We start from the raw sequence: 23,727 nt of genomic DNA on the forward strand, positions 1-23,727 counted from the left end.
GTGCACCTGGGTTCAAACCCTTGAGCCTGCGATTTGTGGTCAGCTTCTTTATCCACTGAGCCACAGCAGATATTGCTGGGAAATACGGACTTTTATCCAGTTGAACGTCAGGCCCAAACATTGCAGACGTGAAAGGGGTAGGAGCAGCTCCCCTCTCTGCTTAGAGCAGTGTAATGCTAGAAGCCGGTGGGGGGCTGCAGGAAGATGCAGGGCGAGTGTTTGTTAGCAGAAGATATGGAAGCGTTTTCTGCATAGTGGCAGCAGCATACACCCATGGTTTCCTGGATCCGCCAATGAAGTGATAGAAAAATAGCTGCTTGTGAATATTCAGAAAGGGCTCAACACTTTTCTCTAAGATGCAGAGATAAAATTCAGGACAGCTGCAGTATCTTTTAGACTACATCCAAACTGGCATTATGTTTAATCAGTGTGTTGTCCATGTGCACATTAGAGACTGCCCTCCCCCCCCCCCCCAAAAAAAAAAGACATGTTCTTGTCTGTTGTGAAAATCGAAGGTAGTGCCTGCACTTGTCCATAATACAGTCCGCAATGTGTAGACTGGACAGGTCCAAGAATTGCAACTTTCGTCTGCCATAAACCTCACTGGGAGACATAAGGCAGAAGAAAGGGTTACAAATGTCCTTTAAAAGACTTAGTATCCCCAACATAAGCAAAAAAAAAAACAACATTTTCTTTCTTCTTCATCAAAATGAGATTTTATTTTTTTACAAGACTTTCTTAAACTTTTTGTTAAACAATAAAGATCATTTAAAAAATGTACAGGGCATGTTAATCTTCTTACATACAAGTCTGTTATTAGATAGAATTATTCACAACTTCAAAAAAATAGACTTTCAGACTTCAGACATAGAAATAGTAACATCATTCTAATGTAGTCTGGTACAAGAAGAAATAAACGCTTAGATTTACAGTTTAGTAAAAACTAAACATTTCTATACATGAGACAAATGTCAAAATATATATATATATATATATATATATATATATATATATATATATATATATATATATATATATATATATATATACACACACAATTAATTCTTGAATGTTCAAGAAACGCACGTCTGTGCTGCCACACCCTTTCATATTAATCATTTTTGTAAAATTGAGGTTGCCATCTGGCCATCAAGTCAGGAGTATGATAAAGCTTTGCATACAGAATGACTGTAGTTGTATTGGTAAAGAAGTCTACATGTTCTTCATTAAAGGTCACAAGCCAATTAAATAGTTCTACTAAATAATTTTGTTCCATAACTACTACCTGGGAACTACTCAATAAAACCCATTATTCTAGAATGTGAAAAAGAAAAACAAAAGTTTGCTTGGTAGACCGCACCAAATCTACAGCTGAGGGAAAAATCATCACATAAAAGTCATGCTCACAAACTTCAAAACCATTCCTTTGTCCTAAAGTTCTTGCAAGAAGACAACTCCTTTTTTCAGATACAACAATCCAACCAGCTCCCTATCACATGATTGCCATTGATTTGCTGAGAAATGTGGTGGGGGACATGTATGGGAAGGTGCCAATATAAAGGCAACAGAGTAATAGATGGCTATTTCATAGCTAGTCTCTGCTCTCCATAGGTCTTAAAGGGGCTTTGTCAGCACAGGACTAATGATACCAAGTCCCTCTGCTCGGTGCTTCTCGGCGGGTCCAAACATTTAAATATACCTTCCCAACTGCTTGTTTTCCTTCTATCTCCGAGCAGGTGGGAAGGTGTATATAAATTATTGGCCCGCCATGAAGAACTGTGCGCCTGTACTTGGTATGAAAAGTCATTCTGAGCCGACACAGTCACTTTAAGAGAAAAAAGGGTTGTGTATATAGATTGTGTACAGAATGTCACAGACATCTTTAGGTTGATCTTGCTGATTGGCACAAATAAGCTATATTCCGGTAGGAATCTTTGTTGAATTAAAATTTGAAAGTATCACAAGCAACAAGTCCAATATTCATGATGGCTACTAGATCTTCCAAGTCTCTTGTGTTAATTAAAAAAAGACCCTCGGCATCCACTTAAGGGTATGTTATAGTCATGAGATCTATGTAACTCTCAAACTTACTTGAGATAATCCGTTCAACAAGGTCATCAGATAGAGATAGATATATATATCTATCTCTATCAGGTAGTTCAAGTGATGTGCAGGTTCATTCACTCGTGGTGTAGTTGTGGACATACAAAACCCCTAATAACATTATGGAAACAGAACAAGACCAAAGCCAACATGGACCCCTTGCTAAAGAATATTGCACGTCATTGCTCTCTATGCCATGTAATAGAATAAAATCCAATGGTGGGCATGAATAAGAGCATTTCAGAGTCATATACTGCCCGTGTGATGTGCTTTGTTCTTCATCACATTTGTCCCATATCAGCGTGTACACTGCCCATTACTATTAGAATAAAAACCATCCCACAGTCATAACAGGAAAGTAGTAACACATGGTGCACTAATCAGGCCGTCTTCATTTCCCCTTACAATGGTAATGAGAATCCGACAAGCCAGAGTGATTGCAAAGACACAAACTACAATTATCCCAAACATACATTATTGAAAATCTCCCATAAAAAAAAAAAAAGAAACTGCAATATAAACAGAAATCCACATTTCACAGTTAAACGTCAGCACTGCAAAACTAATACAGCAGTCAGCTTTCTTCATAGTGCTTTCTCTTATCCGAGAAGTCAGCCCAGTGTTTTGTTAACATTTGGTCATACTGGAACGTCTAGTGACAGCTTACAAAAATCGGGAAAATCCCTGACATGTATTTCAATGCAAGTTAATTTTGTATAGAATATTAAAACTTTTACGGTTCACATTTAGAACCTGTATCACATGAAAAGATTTACAATCATTTACAAAGCAAATCTGAATATTTCTTTGACATCCACTAGGTATTGTCATTTTACAAATTTCAGGCCACACAGAGATTACATTAGATTATACCAGTTCTCCGTGGAGCGGCGTACAACGATCCTCCACACTAGGAAGGGATAAAGGTAAGTAATACTGCAATGTGGCCAGCGGTAATGAAAGCTGGTATGTAAAGCAGTGATTTTGTGTTCCGCATTTAGAAAATGAGAAAATGTCATGTAGCAAAAAGAAGCCTGCCACTGATTACGTGGCAATGACTATTTCAGATGAGCACAATTCTTTGTGGCTTTTCAGCGCCATCTCCTAAGGATAGCAGAGAAAATCAGGGAAAGCGTTACAGAACGTCACACGTATTGCATACTATGTTGTGGAAACTTCAGATTTTACCGCAATTTAACCCTCTGTTAGCCATGTGGAATCGCTGCAGAAAATACTGCCTCAGCCGAGTGGAGATGGCAGGTGTGCTTTACTGCAGACATCTCTATATTCACTTTGCAGCAACTAAAGCACATACTGTTGTAATTGGCACTGCAGAAAAAAAATACCTACACTAAAGAACATACCGGTGATTGACAGCACAGTGAGCAATTACACGAAGCATAAAGCTGTAAGCAGATCTGTAAAGAACTGATGGACCATCAGAAAACTATGGAGCCTGGAAGCATTGTCTGTGCATTACTGTAATTATCAGGCAGGAAACTAAGAGCCCTACACCACACAAGAGAAAGGCCTGTTATGAGGGCGATAACACCCCCAAAGCTCAAATTCATTGCCCAGCATTAAAAAGGGCAGCCATCACGTTTTTGTCATCGATCACATCTTTTCTGTTCATCGAAAAGTCAAAGTTTGTGAGCTGAACATCTGTAACTAAACGAGTATCTGTCTGGGGTCTGTGATGTGAGAGCATGAGGGGAGGAATGCAAGTCTGGTAATCCTTAAATTGCCCATGTAAGAGGACCCTCACTGGGTAGGTTCGTAGGAGTAATTGGGACATCCTGAATCTTCCGCAGGGAGGGAGCTTGACTGACATCTTTATAAAGGATAACTCAGCTGTTCATGGACAACTAACTAAAAGTTAAAAAGCACTTGTTCACTGTTACAATGTCACCAGTCGCCATAGAATAAGACGACATAAAAACGTAACTCAATCCCTTGACCTACAGTATTTTGGGACAATAAAAACTTACAATTCAGATATTAAGTAGTGTATGCGTTCTAAAATGCACAGCAAGAGGGGGCCTAGTGTCACCAGACTTGTTCCCTAATTATAGGGCAGAGATCAAAGTGCTCTGCAGCTCTTCTAACCTACAGCGCCAAAAAACAGGTATTACCCAAGACAGCCAAGAAATTAAGTACTAACCTCCTGGTTCTACCCAAGACCACCTACAAATCATACATTACAGAGTTAATCTCAAAATATTAAGTTAATCCCTATCCATGCAACTACTCAATTTCTTTGGTAGTCCCATAGACAATTGATAGAGCAAAGGTCAAGCATGTACATCTCTGCTCCATTCAACATAGGGCACTATAGAGTCCGGTTTTGAGTTGCAAAGCCCCAATCACAGGATCTCGGAGGGTCTCAGGGGCTAGATCTCCAGCAATCCATAACTTATCCCCCATCCAAAGGAGAGGTAGTTACTTCATATTTTAGGAATAACCATATAACCTCTAAATTACCACAGATCTCAAGAGTTGCTTATTGTTTTTCACTTCACTACCTTAGATCATCAGTGAAGTCCTAATTAGCCTGAAATTCTTTTTTTCCATTGTGTTAAAAAGACACAATCTGTATTGCAACTCTGCTGTTTTTACAATTCAGAAGGCTTCAGGGAAGTAAAGTCCTTACACCAGGTACTGTACCTTTATCTGAGGAGAACCCCTCACTGTGCCAATACATTAGAAGACTATAGCACAAAAACAGTTACAATATTGGAGTGATTGCTATACAGTATACTTTAACATGTTTTAGTTGGAGAATGACAAAATGAAAGTCATCCAGCATATAAGGTACTGAAGTACAAAGCCAAATAAAGGGGGGAATCAGCTGACAGCTATAGTTTCCCAGTGCAATATCATCTTTGGGGGAACTGCAACTACTGGCACTTCTAATAGACCCACTTAACTCTCCAGATTGAGCTGTGACACTATATAGAGCCAATGAACCAGAACCTTTATGTCTAGGTGTTGAGCAAATTTGTTCGGGTCCCTGCTTATTTACCGAATAAGCTACAACAGGAACCCAGATACAAGGAGTGCGCCGGCTGATCAGTGCCGCAGCTGCATGTGTAGCGGCTGTGTCACTGTCACAGCACATGCATGGGGAGCCCAACACACAGGCTCTCCATGCATGTACTGTGACTGTCACACAGTCGCTACACATGCAGCTGCGGCACTGAACAGCTGATCGGCAGGCGCGCTCCATGTATCTGGGTTCCTGTTATAGCTTATTCGGTAAGCGCTATAGCTTGCAGAATAAGCAGGGACCCGAACAAATTCACTCAACTATTTATGACTGTACCCTACCAGCACACTCACAGGGGAAACAAGGAATTTATTTTTTATACAAGTAGGGGACTGTAGCGAGAGTGAGAGTAATCGTAAAAAGATCATTTCTCTACTGTAGAAGATCTGAAAGGAGTGCAAGATCATAAAATTACTAAATACCCATCACCAACTAATATTTGTGACCCATGACAAATGAAATCATGTAATGAAACAGTGTAAACTTTTTCTAGCATATATTGTGAGTGAGGAGGTCTTGCACATTTAAACTTAAAGGGAACAAATAACCTAAGAAAATACTATTTACTTGTAGCTATAGGGTTAATCTGTGGGTAAATAGCATTACAAGGCTGCCAGGCTGCCTTCACATTAGCGTTGGGCAGAGCTGCAGAGGTCAGCGCAGTTCCTCCGTTACGCCCCGCCCACTGCCGCACCTCTTCCATTCAGCTCCATCTACGTCGTCATGCGTATCTATCTTTAACATTGGGTACACAGGCCATGCGAATGTATGTGGATGCCTCCGCGTGCATAGTTTTGACGCTACGCCGACCGCAACAAAATGAAACATGTTGCGTTTGACGCAGCGTCAAAATGACGCATGCGGAGGCATTCGCATACATTTGCATGGCCTGCGTACCCAATGTTAAAGATAGGTATACAGGACGCATGCCGATGTAGGCGGAAATGAATGGGAGAGGTGTGGAAGTGGGCGGGGCTTAACGGAGGAACTACGCAGCCCTCCGCAGCTCTGTCCAACGCAAGTGTGAAACCAGCCTTACTGACTGTGTGGCTTCCGGGAGAAAATTAACTTATTCCTTCCCGGGAGCCACTGCCTTCCAGTTTTAAGGGTATGCATGGAGGGGCTTCAGTCATCGCTCACAGCACCGCTCACTATACTGCAAATGGTGGCTGTAAGCATGCCCTGGTAGTTTGAGTGATGGCTCGCTCTGCACAGATGCACTGCATAGTCGGCTCTAAAAGTGTGGGGGCATGCTTACAGCCGCCTCTCACAGTAAGAGCAAAGCTGTGTGCAGTGACTGTAATCCATGTGCATGACCTCTTGACTGAAAGTTGGTGGCTCCTGAGAGGAAATAAATTCATTTTTTCCCAGCAGACAATTTCAGTATGGCGGAAGGGCAGCATTATAACACTATTTACCTGCAGATTAACCCCTATATCTGTTGTTAAATAGCATTTTCCAATGCAAAAGGTTCCCTTTAAGTTGTTATACTGACTTTTTCAATTTTGTTGAACATTATCTGCAACATTACATTTCTCAAGATTTCACAATAGCTTGCCCATGCTCGAAACAAAGGGAAGAATCTCCAGTTCATAAACGGATTTGACCATTACTGCCAAATTAACCAGAGATTAATTCAACTAGAATTACTTATTAGTAATTCATCTTCTTATACTGTGGCTACTTTAAGACAAATGAGGGATACTAAAGTGATCCCGCTTTAGTCAGTCTTGAAAATTCCATTAACCAAGAACTACTGAATGAAGTTGTGCTCAGTTTACACCCTTGGAAATTAACGCATCATATTTGACCTTGCCCCTCCAGAAGCCGTTTCAGCCATTACCAAACTAAGCCTGAGAATTATATAGAGCTCTTCTGGGACATTAAAATGTGCTTCATTCCTCTGACCCCATAATTAGCATTCCGCTAGGATATTGTGGGGTGCAAAAGTGCCCACCATTTCTGATTAAAATAAATCATGTAAGCCTCCCCAAGTGACAGAAAACTTTTCAATAGACAACAGTTATAGGTTGTACATTAATTAAAATCGTATAATAATGGAAGTATTAGAATAGAAATAGCTAATTTATCAAGTTTGTACCATTTAATTTGATTCATTTGAAGATTCTACAAAATAAGACTGCTATAAAGGGAAAACTTTTATAAAAAAAACTCTTGTGTTTTAGGGTGAAATCAGAGACCATAATCTACTAATCAATGTTTAACAATTAAAACGACACCAATATCTTCCTGATCTGTTGCAGTAAAACTGCAAGTTCACTGGGAGTTGCAAGCGCACTTGCAGTCCACAGTTCCCCTTCATTTCTTCTAGCCCAGAGACACTCCCAGTTAATTGACAGAGACATAGGTTGTGATCTGTAAACACTGTCAGAGAAGGCAACCTCTGTTTCAGTTTCAATCCAGCTCCCTTGGGTGACACGATGACTGCAAGTCCACTTGCAATGCCCAAAGCACTTGCAGTTCAATTTTCATGTAATGAAGCAACAGATTAGGCTAATGTGTATCGTTTTAATTATTGAACAATTACCAGTACATCACCACCACTGGTCTTCACTAAAACACCGCTGAGAGGATCACAATATACAAATGCTAGCTTTTGAATCTATAGCAGAAAATTAACAAGCGACATTTATTCTTTAACGTTTTTATCAATATCCTATAAAGAAAAAATGGACAACTGAGACAGCAATGATGCATTCTAGAGTTACTTATGGGCATTATAGTTTGCAGAGCCTACATAATTCATTATTTTTACTATTGAAATCCTAAAACAGGTAAAACTATAAGTGCAATTTTTTAGGTTTCATAATTTACCTTCAGGAGATACTTTGTAGAGAAAGTTATCTATTATTTATCTGCATTTTGTCAGCATGAAAAGAAACCTTTCTGTGTAACAAATTTTCTCAAAGTAGTACTATGGTACCACATAGCTGACTGAATGAAGCCCAATCAATAGGTCAGACTTTTCAACGTACATACAAACATTAAAAATTACATAAAAAATAATAAATACATGAAAAAGGAGAACAACTGTTAACAAGGATAATCATTTCATGTGTATTACTTTTAGTATATATATATAAAAAATATATATATTAGGGCAGAGTACATAAAACACAGAATGCTTGCTCTGTGACAGCAAAAAAAAAAACACTTCATGAAAATTATTGCAAAAGGTACTAAAGTAGTGGAAGGCAAAATGAACATTATAAAGTCACGGTGAAGAATGACAGTATCTTATGTGTCACTGTTCGTTGCTGCTGAAGAGATTTTCATATATTGGTTAAAGATGGTCTCAAATGCTTCATCTCTGTGCACCATGGCGCCAAATACAAGAGGCTGCAAGAAAAGGTGAAAATATTAAACAGAATAACAGCACAAACCAACATTTCAACTTGGCCTCAAAACTAGAGATCATAGAATGTTAGAATTGGAAGGGGCCTCCAAGGTCATCATGTCTAACCTCCTGCTCAATGAAGCACAAGATTCACTAAACCATCTCAGACACATGCCTATCGTTGTTTTGAAGACTTCCATTGAAGGAGAACTCGCCAACTCTCATGGCAGCCTGTTCCACTCATTGATCACCCTCACTGTCAAAAACTTTTTTCTATTATCTCATCTGTATCTTCTCCCTTTCAATTTCATTCCATTGCTTCTCATGTTTCTGTGTGTAAATGAGAATAAGGATGATTCCTCTACACTGCAACATCCCTTTAGATATTTGTAGACCTCTATTAAGTCTCTTCTTAGCCTACTTATTTGCAGGATAAACTTTCCCATAACCTTTAACCATTCCTCGTAGGACATACTTTGCAGTCTGCTCACCATCCAGGTAGCTCTTCTCTGAACTTGTACCAGTTTTTCAATATCTTTTTTAAAATATGGTTCCCAGAACTAGATATAATATTCCAGATGAGGCCTGACCAAGAAGCAAAATGTATACTAAGCAGACACCTCGTCCATGAATGGGTAGGTGGTGAGTGACTGTCTTATTTAGTATTTTGCACCTGTGTTTTGCAACATCTTTGCTATATGGGCTGGCTGCATCCTGTAGTGTATTTGTTCAAAGACATGGGCAAGTAAGCTGTGCTGCCCTTTCTTCTGCTGTATTTCTGACCAAAGAGGAGTAGAAGGGGGATAATTATTTGTCGTTATCTAGACTATGCTTCTCTTAATTTCATCCTAGAACTGTGTTTGCCTTTTTTGCTGCAGCATCACAGTGTTGACTCTAGTGCAGCCTGTGATCTATTAGTCTAACCAAGTCTTAGCTTACATCACGCAACCTCGGTCCAGGTCAGTGCTTCTGGCTGTGCACAGGAGCTGTGCAAATTTCCTCAACGTCCAGGTCCCCCAACGCGGTGTTTCATTAGCCGGCCTGGCATGATATCTGTGAGCGCAACTCAACTGTGCTTTAAATTCAGTCTCAGAGACAGAGAAAAGGACTTCAAGTGGAAAACGATCTGTTAGTTCACAGTGCCATTCTCCGTTAGTTTGCATCCAATATATTTGTTTTCCATATGAATTCCTAGATTGCAATGAAAAATATTCAGAATTGAGAGTCTTCAGTGATTGATACCTTTTAATGGCTAACTGAAAAAGACAATGCCTGATGGAGACCTGAGTAGTCTCGAAAGCTTGTAATTTGTTACCATCTTTTCAGTTAGCCATTAAAAGGTATTAACCACTGGGGACTCTCAATTCTGAATATTTTTCTATCTACTGGCTAAAGGTACTGTCACACTTAGCGATGTACCAGCGATCCTGACCAGCGATATGACGTGGTCAAGATCGCTGGTACATCGCTAAGTGGTCGCTAGTGAGATGCCAAACAGGCAGATCTCATTAGCGACATCGCTGGGGACGGGGGTCGCTACTTACCTGTCACGCCAGGCGATCCTGCGTCTTCCCACCTGGCTCCACGCGTCGCTCGTCGTCACAGCAGGAAGCGCCGCAGGAAGCTGACGACAAGAAACGGTCCTGGACGTTCTTGTGCGATCAGCGATTACCAGCGGGGGAGCCGGTCGTAAGTATCAGACACAGCGATGTCGCTAGCAATATCGCTATAACGTCACAAGTTATAGCGATATTGCTAGCGATATCTCTTAGTGTGACATGCCCTTAACACGGTACAAAGATATACATCTTTCCTAGATTGCAATGGACAAACAGGTCAAAACACAGGTGTTAAAGCAATTACAATGTTAAATACCTTTTGTGTTGAGGGTGTTGTAACTGCAATTCCCATACCAGATCCTGGGAGAACTGAAAGAACTTTATACTAAAAGGAAAAAAAAAAAAAAAAAAACATTTTGCAATATATTTTTTAGATTGAATACACAAACCCAAATGCAAACAAAAAAAAAAAAAAAACACATTAAAAGCTTTATATACCAGTATCTTATTGGGAACACTTGCTGCTTCTTAAATTGTAATATCTGTCCCATACCTGAGAAGCACAATTAGCCATTTTTTGGATATGTCTTTTAATGTAATGTGGAAATAAAGAAGCAATTTTTTACTCACATGGATGTGCCAACCTAAATCTATTTGATTTATTAACCGTCTTACTTTGTGCCAGAAATTTTCATAAAAATTTTAGCACATGGCATTGCATGTTGTGCCACTCCAGTTACTGATAAGCCATATCCTTTCTCAGCGAGACCTTGCCCCATTTTTGGACAATGCGGAAAAAGGGTCCAACACATGACAAACCTGGGACAAGTCATGAAAGTTGTGGTTCAAATTGCACCAGAATTCTGGCAGATGCCTTATAAAATTGAAATAATATTACACTTGTCCTCAGGGCTGGGACAAGGTATTTTGGTGCCCTGGGCAGATCAAGTCGATGGTGTCCCCCAATGAACTCTCATCCCCCCAAGTAAAGGAATGGGTTGGAGAATAAAGTAAAAGGATTCCTGACACATCCCCCCTCCCATTCCGATGGGTCAGGTAACAAGCTTTGATGGCAACTTCCACTAGAATTGTAACCTTTTTAACCGAGTATCATCAAAAGTAAAAAAAAAAGTGATATGTGTTAGGGAGAAGGCTCGACAGGGAATGTATTTTCAAGGTTAGATATACAATCATAGTTTGGGAAACATTTACACAACACCAGAGGCAAATAGTGATATTCATTCCTGCCATCCTATACTTAGATGTCAGGCTCAAGGACGGTCATGGAAACTAATATACAGTGGGGCAAAAAAGTATTTAGTCAGTCAGCAATAGTGCAAGTTCCACCACTTAAAAAGATGAGAGGCGTCTAATTTACATCATAGGTAGACCTCAACTATGGGAGACAAACTGAGAAAAAAAAATCCAGAAAATCACATTGTCTGTTTTTTTTTCATCTTATTTGCATATTATGGTGGAAAATAAGTATTTGGTCAGAAACAAAATTTCATCTCAATACTTTGTGATATATCCTTTGTTGGCAATGACAGAGGTCAAACGTTTTCTGTAAGTCTTCACAAGGTTGCCACACACTGTTGTTGGTATGTTGGCCCATTCCTCCATGCAGAACTCCTCTAGAGCAGTGATGTTTTTGGCTTTTCGCTTGGCAACACGGACTTTCAACTCCCTCCAAAGGTTTTCTATAGGGTTGAGATCTGAAGATTGGCTAGGCCACTCCAGGACCTTGAAATGCTTCTTACGAAGCCACTCCTTCGTTGCCCTGGCGGTGTGATTTGGATCATTGTCATGTTGAAAGACCCAGCCACGTTTCATCTTCAATGCCCTTGCTGATGGAAGGAGGTTTGCACTCAAAATCTCACGATACATGGCCCCATTCATTCTTTCATGTACCCGGATCAGTCGTCCTGGCCCCTTTGCAGAGAAACAGCCCCAAAGCATGATGTTTCCACCACCATGTTTTACAGTAGGTATGGTGTTTGATGGATGCAACTCAGTATTCTTTTTCCTCCAAACACGACAAGTTGTGTTTCTACCAAACAGTTCCAGTTTGGTTTCATCAGACCATACGACATTCTCTCAAAACTCCTCTGGATCATCCAAATGCTCTCTAGCAAACTTCAGACGGGCCCGGACATGTACAGGCTTAAGCAGTGGGACACGTCTGGCACTGCAGGATCTGAGTCCATGGTGGCGTAGTGTGTTACTTATGGTAGGCCTTGTTACGTTGGTCCCAGCTCTCTGCAGTTCATTCACTAGGTCCCCCCGCGTGGTTCTGGGATTTTTGCTCACCGTTCTTGTGATCATTCTGACCCCACGGGGTGGGATTTTGCGTGGAGCACCAGATCGAGGGAGATTATCAGTGGTCTTGTATGTCTTCGATTTTCTAATTATTGCTCCCACAGTTGATTTCTTCACTCCAAGCTGGTTGGCTATTGCAGATTCAGTCTTCCCAGCCTGGTGCAGGGCTACAATTTTGTTTCTGGTGTCCTTTGACAGCTCTTTGGTCTTCACTATAGTGGAGTTTGGAGTCAGACTGTTTGAGGGTGTGCACAGGTATCTTTTTATACTGATAACAAGTTTAAACAGGTGCCATTACTACAGGTAATGAGTGGAGGAAAGAGGAGACTCTTAAAGAAGAAGTTACAGGTCTGTGAGAGCCAGAAATCTTGATTGCTTGTTTCTGACCAAATACTTATTTTCCACCATAATATGCAAATAAAATGAAAAAAAAACAGACAATGTGATTTTCTGGATTTTTTTTTCTCAGTTTGTCTCCCATAGTTGAGGTCTACCTATGATGTAAATTACAGACGCCTCTCATCTTTTTAAGTGGTGGAACTTGCACTATTGCTGACTGACTAAATACTTTTTTGCCCCACTGTAACTTGACTGTAATGTTGGCCAATTGGTTTCAATTAAGGTATTCAGCATTTAGCAGATACCCTAATGGAAACTAAACAGACTCCAGTATAAAGAGAACATATGATTGTTTTTACATCAGTCATGTGACAAATATAGTTTGCAACAAAATTGATGGTGGTTCTGTAGCAGTATTCCTGTACTGATGGTGGTTTTGGGGCCCTGGATTAGTTACGGAAGGTTGGTCTTGTGTTTAATTACTGTTCTGATGGTGGTTCTGGTGAGGTTTCCCTATAGTGACGGTTGTTCTGGTGCTGTATTCATATACTACTGATGGCTCTTGTGATGTATTCATGTAATGTTTATGGTTCTAGTGCTCTAGTGTTCCGAGAGCCCCTCTCAGGAAGGAAGCAACCTAGGCAGGTGCCTACACCCCATCCGGGCCCTGCTTGCCCTTCTGTCCGCAGTTCCAGACAGATATCCTTGTAAAATTACAGGTCTATTTGCTTTATGCAGAGAAACAATGAAAAAAAGCACTGTGGTCAATAGTTTCCATGTATAGGGGGTTGGACCAGATGGCCCAGGAGGTCCCTTCCAACTCTACTTCTATGATTCAATCGCTATATATAAAAATAAATGTGTGGGTATCACCAACCAATCACGAAGCATCTTTCATTTCACCAGAGCTGTTCAAAAGAAGCTGAGCTGTGACTGGTTGCTATGAGCAACAGTTTTCCTTGCAAACAATCACTAAGCAGCTCTCATTTCACCAGAGATGGTTAAAAGAAGCAGAGCTGTGATTGGTTACTATGACCAACAGTTTTCCCACTTGACAACAACTCAGCAGACACTGACATGGTGGGAGAAATATAGCATCCCTGGGAACATAAGCTCCCAGCCATTGTCTGCCCCCCCCTGAAAGGAGCAGAGAGCACATGACAGAAATGAATCCCCCCTCCCGTGCCCATATACCCATCACACATCCTCCATCCCGTAGGCACATCTTCCCTCTTAAAGGGATCATTGGTATGGAAGTCAGAGCAAATCCACCCAGCCCTTTGGTTTTTGACCCCAGGCCTCTCTTACAGGGATCCCCGGTATGGAAGTTAGGAGAGTTCCACTCAGCTCTGTGGTTCTGACCCCAGGGTCTCTTAAAGGGATCATTGGTATGGAATTTAGGGCAAATCCACTCTGCGCTTTGGTACTGACCCCAGGCCCTTCTTAAAGGGATCTCCTGTATGGAAAGTCAGGGCAAATCCATCCAGCGCTTTAATTCTGACCCCAGGCCTCTCTTAAAAGGGATCCCCCATTATGGATGTCAGGGCAATTGCCTTCAAATGCTCTGGTACTGACCCCAGGCTCTCTTAAAGGGATCTCCTGCATGGAAGTTAGGGTAAATCCCTCAGCGCTCTGATTCTCACCTGAGGCTTCTATTAAAGGGATCATTGGTATGGAAGTCAGGGCAAATCCACTCAGCGCTCTGGTTCTGACACCAGGCCTCTCTTAAAGGGATCCCCAGTATGGAAGTTAGGACCGTTCCACTCAGCACTCTGGTTCTGACTCCAGGCTGACGGGATGATGTGGGATATTAGTGGTAGTCCAGTGGCTCTGGCTGACGGGATGATGTGGGATATTATGGATAGTAGTCCGGTAGCGCTGGCTGACGGGATGATGTGGGATATTAGTGGTAGTAGTCCAGTGGCTCTGGCTGATGGGACGATGCGGGATATTATGGGTAGTAGTCCGGTAGCTCTGGATATTATAGTGAATGTGGCTATGTGGAATGGGCAGAGCTCTACACTCAGCTTTATAAATATATATATATATATATATATATATATATATATATATATATATAAGTTAGTTAGTTACTATGCCCGGGCAGCGCCGGGCTCTTCAGCTAGTATATATATAAAAATAAATAAATAAATAGAAAAAAAACAGATAGCAGCACAAACTTGAGCAGATTTTGGGTGAAATACTTCCTGAGTAATGCGGTTGTCCAACGCAAAATATAAATGGAAAAAAATCAGGCAGCACTCCAGTACAAGGAAGAATTGTGGACTTTAATCCAGCACCAAGTGGTGCAAAGTTTCGACCTCACAGCACGGTCTTTGTCTTTGCTTGATTTCTCTGAATCTTCTGAGTATTGCACTAAATATGAACAGATCTTAAATAAATGTTCTTTTGATTTAATGCTTCTAACCGTAGCACTTACAGAAGGCCATGGGTTAAAGTTCTGAGCGCAGACAATCTATTGAGACAGAGCTAGCATCCACGGGTACACCCGAGGAAGTCTCCACTCTCAAGACCCAAATCAAAACTAACATCGATCAACATAGAAAGGATACCGAAAACTGTAAAAGAAACAATCTCGCTAGAAACCAGGAAGACTACGAGTTGGATCGTGTATATAAGTGGCGGGACAAACCACCATCATGGCGTACCTCTTCAAGACCGGGTCACAGATCCTCCACCGAACTCTCGACCTCTGGCTCAAAACAAGAACGTGGCGGCCCTTCATCTACCTCACAACCTTTTTTAGGTCAACAAAGGAGACCACAAAGACAAAGAAGAAGACCAGACGGGGGCACAGAATAAAGAGGCAGTCAAACCCTAGCACGAACAACCCGGTCCCAGGTATGTGCCCATTGGTGATAAACATTTCTTCACAGACACTGGGTATCGAAGAACATAATGTCGTTCAGAAAGGACTATCATTTTGTCCTTCTTATAGGTATAAGACTTTTGACTTGGGAAAGAACCTCCAGCGTTTCTTTCGTTCTCTTAGACTAAGGGTCTATTTTTCTAAACCCCCTAAAACATCAACTATAACAGAGGTTAATCATGATTCAGGCCACCTTTCTGTCACTAACCTGGGTTTGAGGTCTAAGAGTTTCTTTAGGTCACCACTTGGGTCTAATGCTTTAGAAACTTTTAGGCTGGGTTCACACGTGGCGTTTTTTTCGCGTTTCCGCGGCGGTTTTAACCGTGCGATTTTGCAGCGAAAACGCGAAAAATAAGCATCCCATGCATTCCTATGGGATTCCGCAATGCTGTGCTAATGCTGCGGTTTTTACCGCGGCGGAATCGCTTCGCGGTAAAAACTGCAGCATGCTCATTAATTTGCGGAATCGCGGCGATCCCGCACCCATAGGAATGCATTGTTCCGCTTACTTTCTGCATGTGGCTGTGCACACCATGCGGAAAGTAAGCAGAACATTTGCGGATGGTACCCATGGTCCGGAGGAGAGGAGACTGTCCTCCGGGCTTTGGGTACCATATCCCTGTAAAAAAAAGAATTTAAAATAAAAAATATTGTTATTCTCACCCTCCGACGTCCCGCGCAGCCTTCCCGCTTCTCTTCACACTCTCGTTCCCAGTAGTCCTTTGCGAAAATGCTCGCGATGACGTCCGTTCTCGCGGGATCGCGAAGTCTCGCGGTCATTCGCGCGACGTCATCGCGAATTACCGCGAGACGTCGCGATCCCGCGAGAACTGACGTCATTGCGGGCATTTTCGCAAAGGCTTACTGGGAACGGATGCGTGGGACGTCGGAGGGTGAGAATAACACCATTTTTTATTTTTTTTACATTCTATCTTTTACTACTGATGCTGCATAGGCGGCCTCAGTAGTAAAAAGTTGGTCACACTTGTCAAACACTGTTTGACGAGTGTGACCAACCTGTCAATCAGTTCTCCCAGCGATGCTCCAGATCGCTTGGAGAACGCTAGCATTCTGCAAGCTAAATACGCTTGCAAAATGCTAGTTTTTCCGCAGGAAAATCGCGGGAATTTAAAGTGCGATTTTCCCGCGGACTGGAATTCCGGAATTCTCGCGGTAATTTCCGCGAGAGTTCCGGTACGTGTGCACTTAGCCTTATTGGTTTTATACAGACATCATTTTACAACCTTAAATCTGACATGGAGAAGGGCAAATTACACTATACATCCAATCTTACAGCAGTTGACTACCATGCACTAAGATCTTTACAAGATGACAGTAACCTTATTATTAAACCTGCTGATAAAGGAAGTGCCATAGTCGTAATGGAGCGGTCCTACTATATTGAAGAGGCCCTCCGTCAGCTTAAAGACAGTACCATTTACAAGCAGCAACCCCATGACCCTACCAGCGACATAAGATCACATATACAATAGGTTCTTAGGAGACATAGCGACTCGGGCATTCTCGACAAAAAAACCTAAGAGTTCTTTACCAACCAAAATCCGGTTATTCCAGTTTTCTACACACTTCCCAAGATCCACTAGAATCTCCAGAAACCTCGGGGCAGGCCCATTGTCGCCTCCACTGAATCCATCCTCTCACCCATTGCCATCTATCTAGTGAAAATTCTCACTCCATTCATAAAAACCAGCAGATCTTCTCTCTTAGATACAGAGTCCTTCTTAGAAGTCATCAATTCTATTGGTCAGGTCCCTAGAGATTCCTTACTAGTCACTTTGGACGTTAAGGATCTCTATACCTCAATTCCTCATAAGCATGGTATATTATCAGTCAAACACCTTCTCGAACTCTCTGACTTCAGCACAGCACATCACAGATCAATATGTGCATGGAGCTCCTTACTTTAGTTCTAACAAAAAACTATTTTATGTTCCAGGATGATTTTTTCTTACAGATTCGCGGGACCACGATGGGCTCGAACGTAGCACCCCCCCATGTGAATTGCTATATGGCTCATTTCGAGGAGACCATCATCTACACATGCTCACTCTTTCTGGACAACGTCATCATAAAGGAAACGTTACATCGATGACGTATTTTGCATATGGGGGGGGCTCGTTCGAGCACCTATCCGCGTTTCATCACCTACTCAATCACTCCTGGCCAGGCCTGAGCTTTACCATTTCCCATGACTCAACCAGGATCAACTTCCTTGACACAATGGTCATCCAAGACCAGCATGGTATACTGTGCACTGACCTCTATACCAAGGTAACTGACCATAACAGCTTACTTCATTTCAACAGTTTCCATCCCACTCCCATAAAATGCTCAATTCCCAAATCTCAGTTCCAGTGTGTTAAAAGGATTGTCTCTGATCATGAGACCCACGAAGTCTGTTTTGATGAAATGAACTCGAAATTCAGGGAAACAGGTTACCCACAGAACATTCTTGATAAATCTAAAACATCCAGCACTAATAGAAATCAGGGAACCAGGAGTAGAATTTCTTTTGTCCATTCATATCACCCATTTGCTTACATACTCCATAAGTCTATCTGTAAGCACTGATCCCTCCTCCATACAGCACATCCCGACATTCCCCAGTTCGCTAAATCATTTTTACCCTGCTTCAGACGAGCACCTATCCTCAGGGCTGGGCTGGTGGTCAGGGCTGATACAGGACCCAAAAATCCACCAAAATACAACGGTTTTTACAACGACCCAAGCTTGGTACTTTTCCCTGCCTTAGCTTCAGTAAAGTACAAAAAGGTGACTGTATTCATCACCCCTATACTGGTAAATCTTATAAAATCCAGGAGGGTTTCAAGTGTGACACCTCTTTTGCAATTTATGTAATTAAGTGCCCTTGTGGGCTATTGTATGCTGGAGAAACACCACAAGCTGTTAAATACCGCATATCAAAGCACAAATCCACAATTTGGTGTAAAAACTTACTTCTTCCTATTCCCCACCATTTCATTACCTCTGGATATACAATAGCCCAACTCAAATTCCAGATTCTGGAACAGGTACCACAGCCAAGAAGAGGTGGCGACCGCGTAAAACAACTGAAGCGACGAGAGGCCTTTTGGATCCACACTCTTGATACCTTGTCACTAAAGGGTCTGAACCGAGATTATGACCTATCATTCACGTGATTATAACCATGCAATTTTATTATGACTAGGTTCTCTACTTGTGCTCATTTTAGGCTTAAAGTGTATACCACCTTATCTAGTTCTACACGTTTGTCACAATCCCCCACACTGTGACTTCTTGAACACTAGTTATAATTCATGGTTATTTTGTGTTCTACATCTTAAGGCAAAGCCCTATATTTATGTACTTCACTCTTGTTCATTTCTGCCATAAGTATGTATCATCACATTTGGTGTGATTACTTTAATAACAGTTACTAGGTTTTGTTTTTTTATGCCATATCTTTATATGCAAATAATAACTGTATATATACAGGTCAGTTACTCTGAGGCTTTAGGGTATGTGCACACGGAGTTTTTGGATCTGCAGATTTTGTAGTGAAATCCGCATCTGCAGATTTGCCTGCGGTTTTGCCCTGCGGTTTCACACCTCATAATGGATGAGGTGTGAAACCACAGCGGTTCTGCACAAAAGAATTGACATGCTGTGGATTGTAAACTGCAGCAAAACCGCTCGGAAAAATCCGCAGCATGTGCACAGAGTTTTCACAACTGTCTCCACTGCCACCAACATGTTTTTTTTTCTCCTATTCACAGATTATTTACTATTACCATTGATCTTATGGGTCCACCCATATGCCTGAACAAAATATAACGGGTACGTTCATTTTATTGCCCATGCCACCACCTAAACAGACCTTCTTACTATTTTCTAATTTCTTCCTTGGATTCTGGTCTAATCTTCTTGATAGTCAGGATTTTTCCGTAATGTCTAAAAATATTCTATTGACCATTATTATTGTATATACTTTGTTTATTTGTACGTTGTTCATTTTACTTTATTTTATTTTGCATTGCTTTGTAGTGACTGATGAAGGTTCAGCATTAGGACCGAAACATTTTCTGTTACTACTTTGTGGACACCATTAAATTCCTTGTCTGATCACTAAGTTGAGTGCCGAGTTTCTTGTTATACATGTCAACTGAGTTAATATTCTTGGATGAGGTTAATGTAAACTACTCCGGCTTACGCCAATTCTAAAATTTAAAAAGAATTAGACCCAAAATAAATGTATCGCTTGTTTTTAAATTCCATCAATGTTTTTACCATGGCTGCCTTGTGCTACCCTAACTTACTATGTCAATTATGGAAGCGAGATTGCTCAACATGTAAATGAAGTCTCCTACGTAATACACTGATAAAAAATGAGAAATCATGACATTTCCCGACCTAGAAAATAAACGTATCACGCTCATTACCCACTATCTAAAGCTCTTAAAGGATACTTTACTCTGTTCCATTCACAACATCAAACAGTTTTTACAAAGCTGGAATAAACTTATGGCATTTATATTAGAGCATAATGACGATCGGAACTATGTGCAAGCAGTTGCCCCTTTGGTCAGCAGAAAGGGTCGCGGTTACCAATTTTCAACGTCATCATTTTGTTTTCTTTATTGAGTGTTTGATGATTTAGGCCTTGTTCTACTTTTAATTAAAAAAAAAAGGATCTTATGAAAAAGTCAAATAAGTAATAAAAATATTTTTGCAAACTGTGAAGACAAAATTGGAGGCAACAAAACTTAAATAGACAACTGAGAAGAGTCGCATGTCAAGATGAACAGAGGGACAGCAAAAGTACCTTCTGGATGTCTGTAATATCTGTTAATTTTATGACTTTGTTCCTCTTTGATGACCCAGATTTGGAGCTCTCAAAGCACAAGTAGCTGAAAAACAAGGTTAAACAACAGCAGAAATTAGTACAAACACACATGTTGTTTTTAATTCTGTTTTGCTTGAATGCAATAAAAAAAATAGTAAGTCTTTTCTTGGACTTTGAGATTGATAGCCTTTCCCAAGGTTAGGCCTTTAATATCAAATTGATGAGAATCCCACTCCTTACCATCCATTCAGCTGGTATAGAATCTTTCATGCTGGTGCACCGGTGCATGGAACTGCATAATTGTGCAGCTCAGTCCTATTCAAGTGGAATAGACTGAGCTGCAATCCCAGACACAACCACTACAGGATGTGCAGCCCTGTGGCACGGAAACAATGAACAGTATGCGTTGGCCCTTTTAAGTCAGCTGATCCATTGAGGCACTAGAAGTCTACTCCCCAGTGATCGAATACTGATGTCTTACGAATGAAATAGACCATCAATACAAAACTTCAGAAATCCTTTAGAGTATGTGTACAAAGCGTCTTTTCCACAACAGCACCAAGTTTTTTTTAAAGACTTCAGGAAACCGCTTTAGGAAGATATCAGCAGTTTTTTACCAAAGCGGTGTCCCTAGCGGTTTTGTCTTCGCTCTTCCTGTGGCTCCATCGCCAGTGTCCTTTACTCTATACTTTCAAGTATACAAAAAGGAGATTTTTGTGTACTCACCGTAAAATCTCTTTCTCTTAGCCTTTAATTGGGGGACACAGAACCGTGGGAGTTATGCTGCTGTCCACTAGGAGGCGACACTATGCATAATCTGAAAAAGATTAACTTTGGCTCCTCCTCTGCAGTATACACCCCTGGACGGCGTCAGCCTTCTCCAGTTTTGTGCAAAAGCATTAGGAGGAATATACCAGAAACATAACCATGCCTGTAAAAAAAGGCTACTATAAACAGGCTCAAACAACAATATGAGAACACAACCGTAACAACGGCCCGCAAGGGCTACAGGGTGGGAGCTGTGTCCCCCAATTAAAGGCTAAGAGAAAGAGATTTTATGGTGAGTACACAAAAATCTCCTTTACTCTGTCGCCTTATTGGGGGACACAGAACCGTGGGACGTCCTAAAGCAGTCCCTGGGTGGGAAGCAGTGGACGAATATTGTGCTGACAGTCCCCTAGACTTGGGGTACTGCCGCCTGCAGGACCCGTCTACCCAGGCTCGCATCCGCTGAGGACTGGGTATGCACTCTGTAGTGTTTTGTAAATGTGTGCAGGCTAGTCCAAGTGGCTGCCTTACACACTTGATGTGCTGAGGCTTGATGCCGAATGGCCCAAGAGGCCCCTACCACCCGCGTAGAGTGTGCCGTGATACCGGCCGGAAGGGGAGAATTGTTGAGGCGGTAAGCCTCTTGAATGGTGGACTTGATCCAACTAGCAAGGGTGGCTTTGGAAGCCGGTAGGCCCTTGCGAACGCCTTCTGGAAGAAGGAAAAGTGAATCAGACTTCCGGAAGGGAGTAGTCCTAGACACGTAAATACGCAATGCCCTGACAAGCGTATGCAGAGCCTTCTCTACCCTATGAACGGGAGCCGAGCCACATTGAGGTGGAAGCTGGACATAACCTTCGGAAGGAAGGATGGTACTGTACGGAGAACCACCTTGTCCTGATGAAAAACCAGGAAGGGTTGTCTGCAGGAAAGAGCTGAAAGTTCAGACACCCTGCGTAGCAAGGTGATTGCCACCAGGAAAACCACTTTCTGTGATAGAAAGCGGAGTGAGACCACCCTAAGGGGTTCAAAAGGAGGTGAATGTAGTGCTGTCAAGACCAGGTTGAGGTCCCACGTCTCCAACGGACGTTTGTAGGGGGGAACCAATCGGGAAACCCCTTGGAGAAAAGTCTTCACTTGCGGCTTGTTAGCAATACGCCTCTGAAAGAGCACTGAAAGCGCTGACACCTGGCTCTTCAGCGAGCCCAGGGATAGCCCGGCGTCCAGGCCTGACTGAAGGAACCCGAGGACCTTTGGAAGAGAATAGGGAAGTGGAATCTGCCCACGAGAGTTGCACCATGTGAAGAAAACCTTCCAGGTACGATAGTAAATCCTGGCTGAAGTTGGCTTTCGAGCCCTGATCATGGTTTTAACAACGTCCGGTGAAAAACCTGCTTGGGTCAAAACCCAGGTCTCAATGGCCACGCCGTCAAATAGAGAGCCCCTGAGTTCTGGTGGAAGAACGGGCCTTGTGACAGGAGGTCGGGACGTGTGGGGAGACACCAGGGAGCGTCTGCTGTGAGTTGCACGACGTCGGCGTACCATGTACGCCTGGGCCAGTCTGGAGCGATCAGAATGGTGGGAACACCCTCTTGTTTGATCTTCCTCAGGACTCTGGAGATCAGGGGGAGGGGTGGAAAAATGTACAGAAGCTGGAACTGGGTCCAGTCCTGAACCAGGGCATCTGCTCCAAGCGATCGCGAATCGCGCGTCCTGGCCATGAAATTGGGAACCTTGGCATTGAGATGGGATGCCATCAGATCCACGTCCGGGGTCCCCCAACGATGACAGATCTGACCGAAGACTTCGGGATGGAGAGACCATTCCCCCGAGTCCATTCCTTGTCGGCTGAGATAGTCGGCTTTCCCAGTTGTCCACACCCGGAATGTGGACCGCGGAGAGTACCGACCTTGCATCCTCTGCCCATTGTAGGATACGCGTTACTTCGGTCATCGCCTGGATGCTGCGGGTGCCGCCTTGATGGTTCACGTATGCCACTGCCGTGGCATTGTCTGACTGTACTCTGATATGAGAGTCTGCCAGCAAGTGATGGAAGGCTTTCAACGCCAGGAAGATGGCCCGAATTTCCAGGATGTTGATGGGCATGGTCGATTCCCTTGGTGACCTCCTGCCTTGCGCTCTGTGATGTAGGTACACCGCGCCCCAACCCATAAGGCTTGCGTCGGTGGTCAAAACCTTCCATTGACCGGAGAGAAAGGATTTTCCCCTTGCAAGCGAGGTTGGCTTGAGCCACCAGTGCAGGGACCTCCTGGTGTTTGCTGATAACCGGAACTCCCTGTCAAGGGAGAACGGATTCCTGTCCCAGGATTTGAGGATGGCCAGTTGAAGGGGTCTGAGGTGAAACTGGGCAAATGGTACCGCCTCCATTGCTGCTGCCATCCTGCCAAGTACTCTCATGGCATACCGGAGAGATCTGGGGGACTTGCGGAGGAGTGTGTGAACTCCCAGACGGAGAGCCAGTGCCTTGTCCCTGGGGAG

General features: G+C 42.5%; 1 protein-coding gene across 4 annotated transcripts in view; it reads right to left on the bottom strand.

The window, feature by feature from the left end:
* Positions 1-7,227: 7,227 nt before the first annotated feature.
* The window catches only part of GRAMD4 (GRAM domain containing 4), a 142,515-nt gene continuing 126,015 nt past the window's right edge, over positions 7,228-23,727 (bottom strand). For all 4 annotated transcript variants that reach the window (XM_073573499.1, XM_073573497.1, XM_073573498.1 and 1 more), the window contains 3 exons: positions 20,440-20,524; positions 10,383-10,451; positions 7,228-8,509 (listed from right to left, as the gene is read on the bottom strand). In XM_073573499.1, the coding sequence (XP_073429600.1) occupies positions 8,408-8,509; positions 10,383-10,451; positions 20,440-20,524 (256 nt within the window). In that variant the 3' untranslated portion in view covers positions 7,228-8,407. The remainder of the gene's footprint in view (positions 8,510-10,382; positions 10,452-20,439; positions 20,525-23,727) is intronic.

This window comes from Dendrobates tinctorius, unplaced genomic scaffold (genome assembly GCF_039654945.1).
Source record: "Dendrobates tinctorius isolate UK_male_01 unplaced genomic scaffold, ASM3965494v1 ptg000035l, whole genome shotgun sequence".
NCBI lineage: Eukaryota > Metazoa > Chordata > Amphibia > Anura > Dendrobatidae > Dendrobates > Dendrobates tinctorius.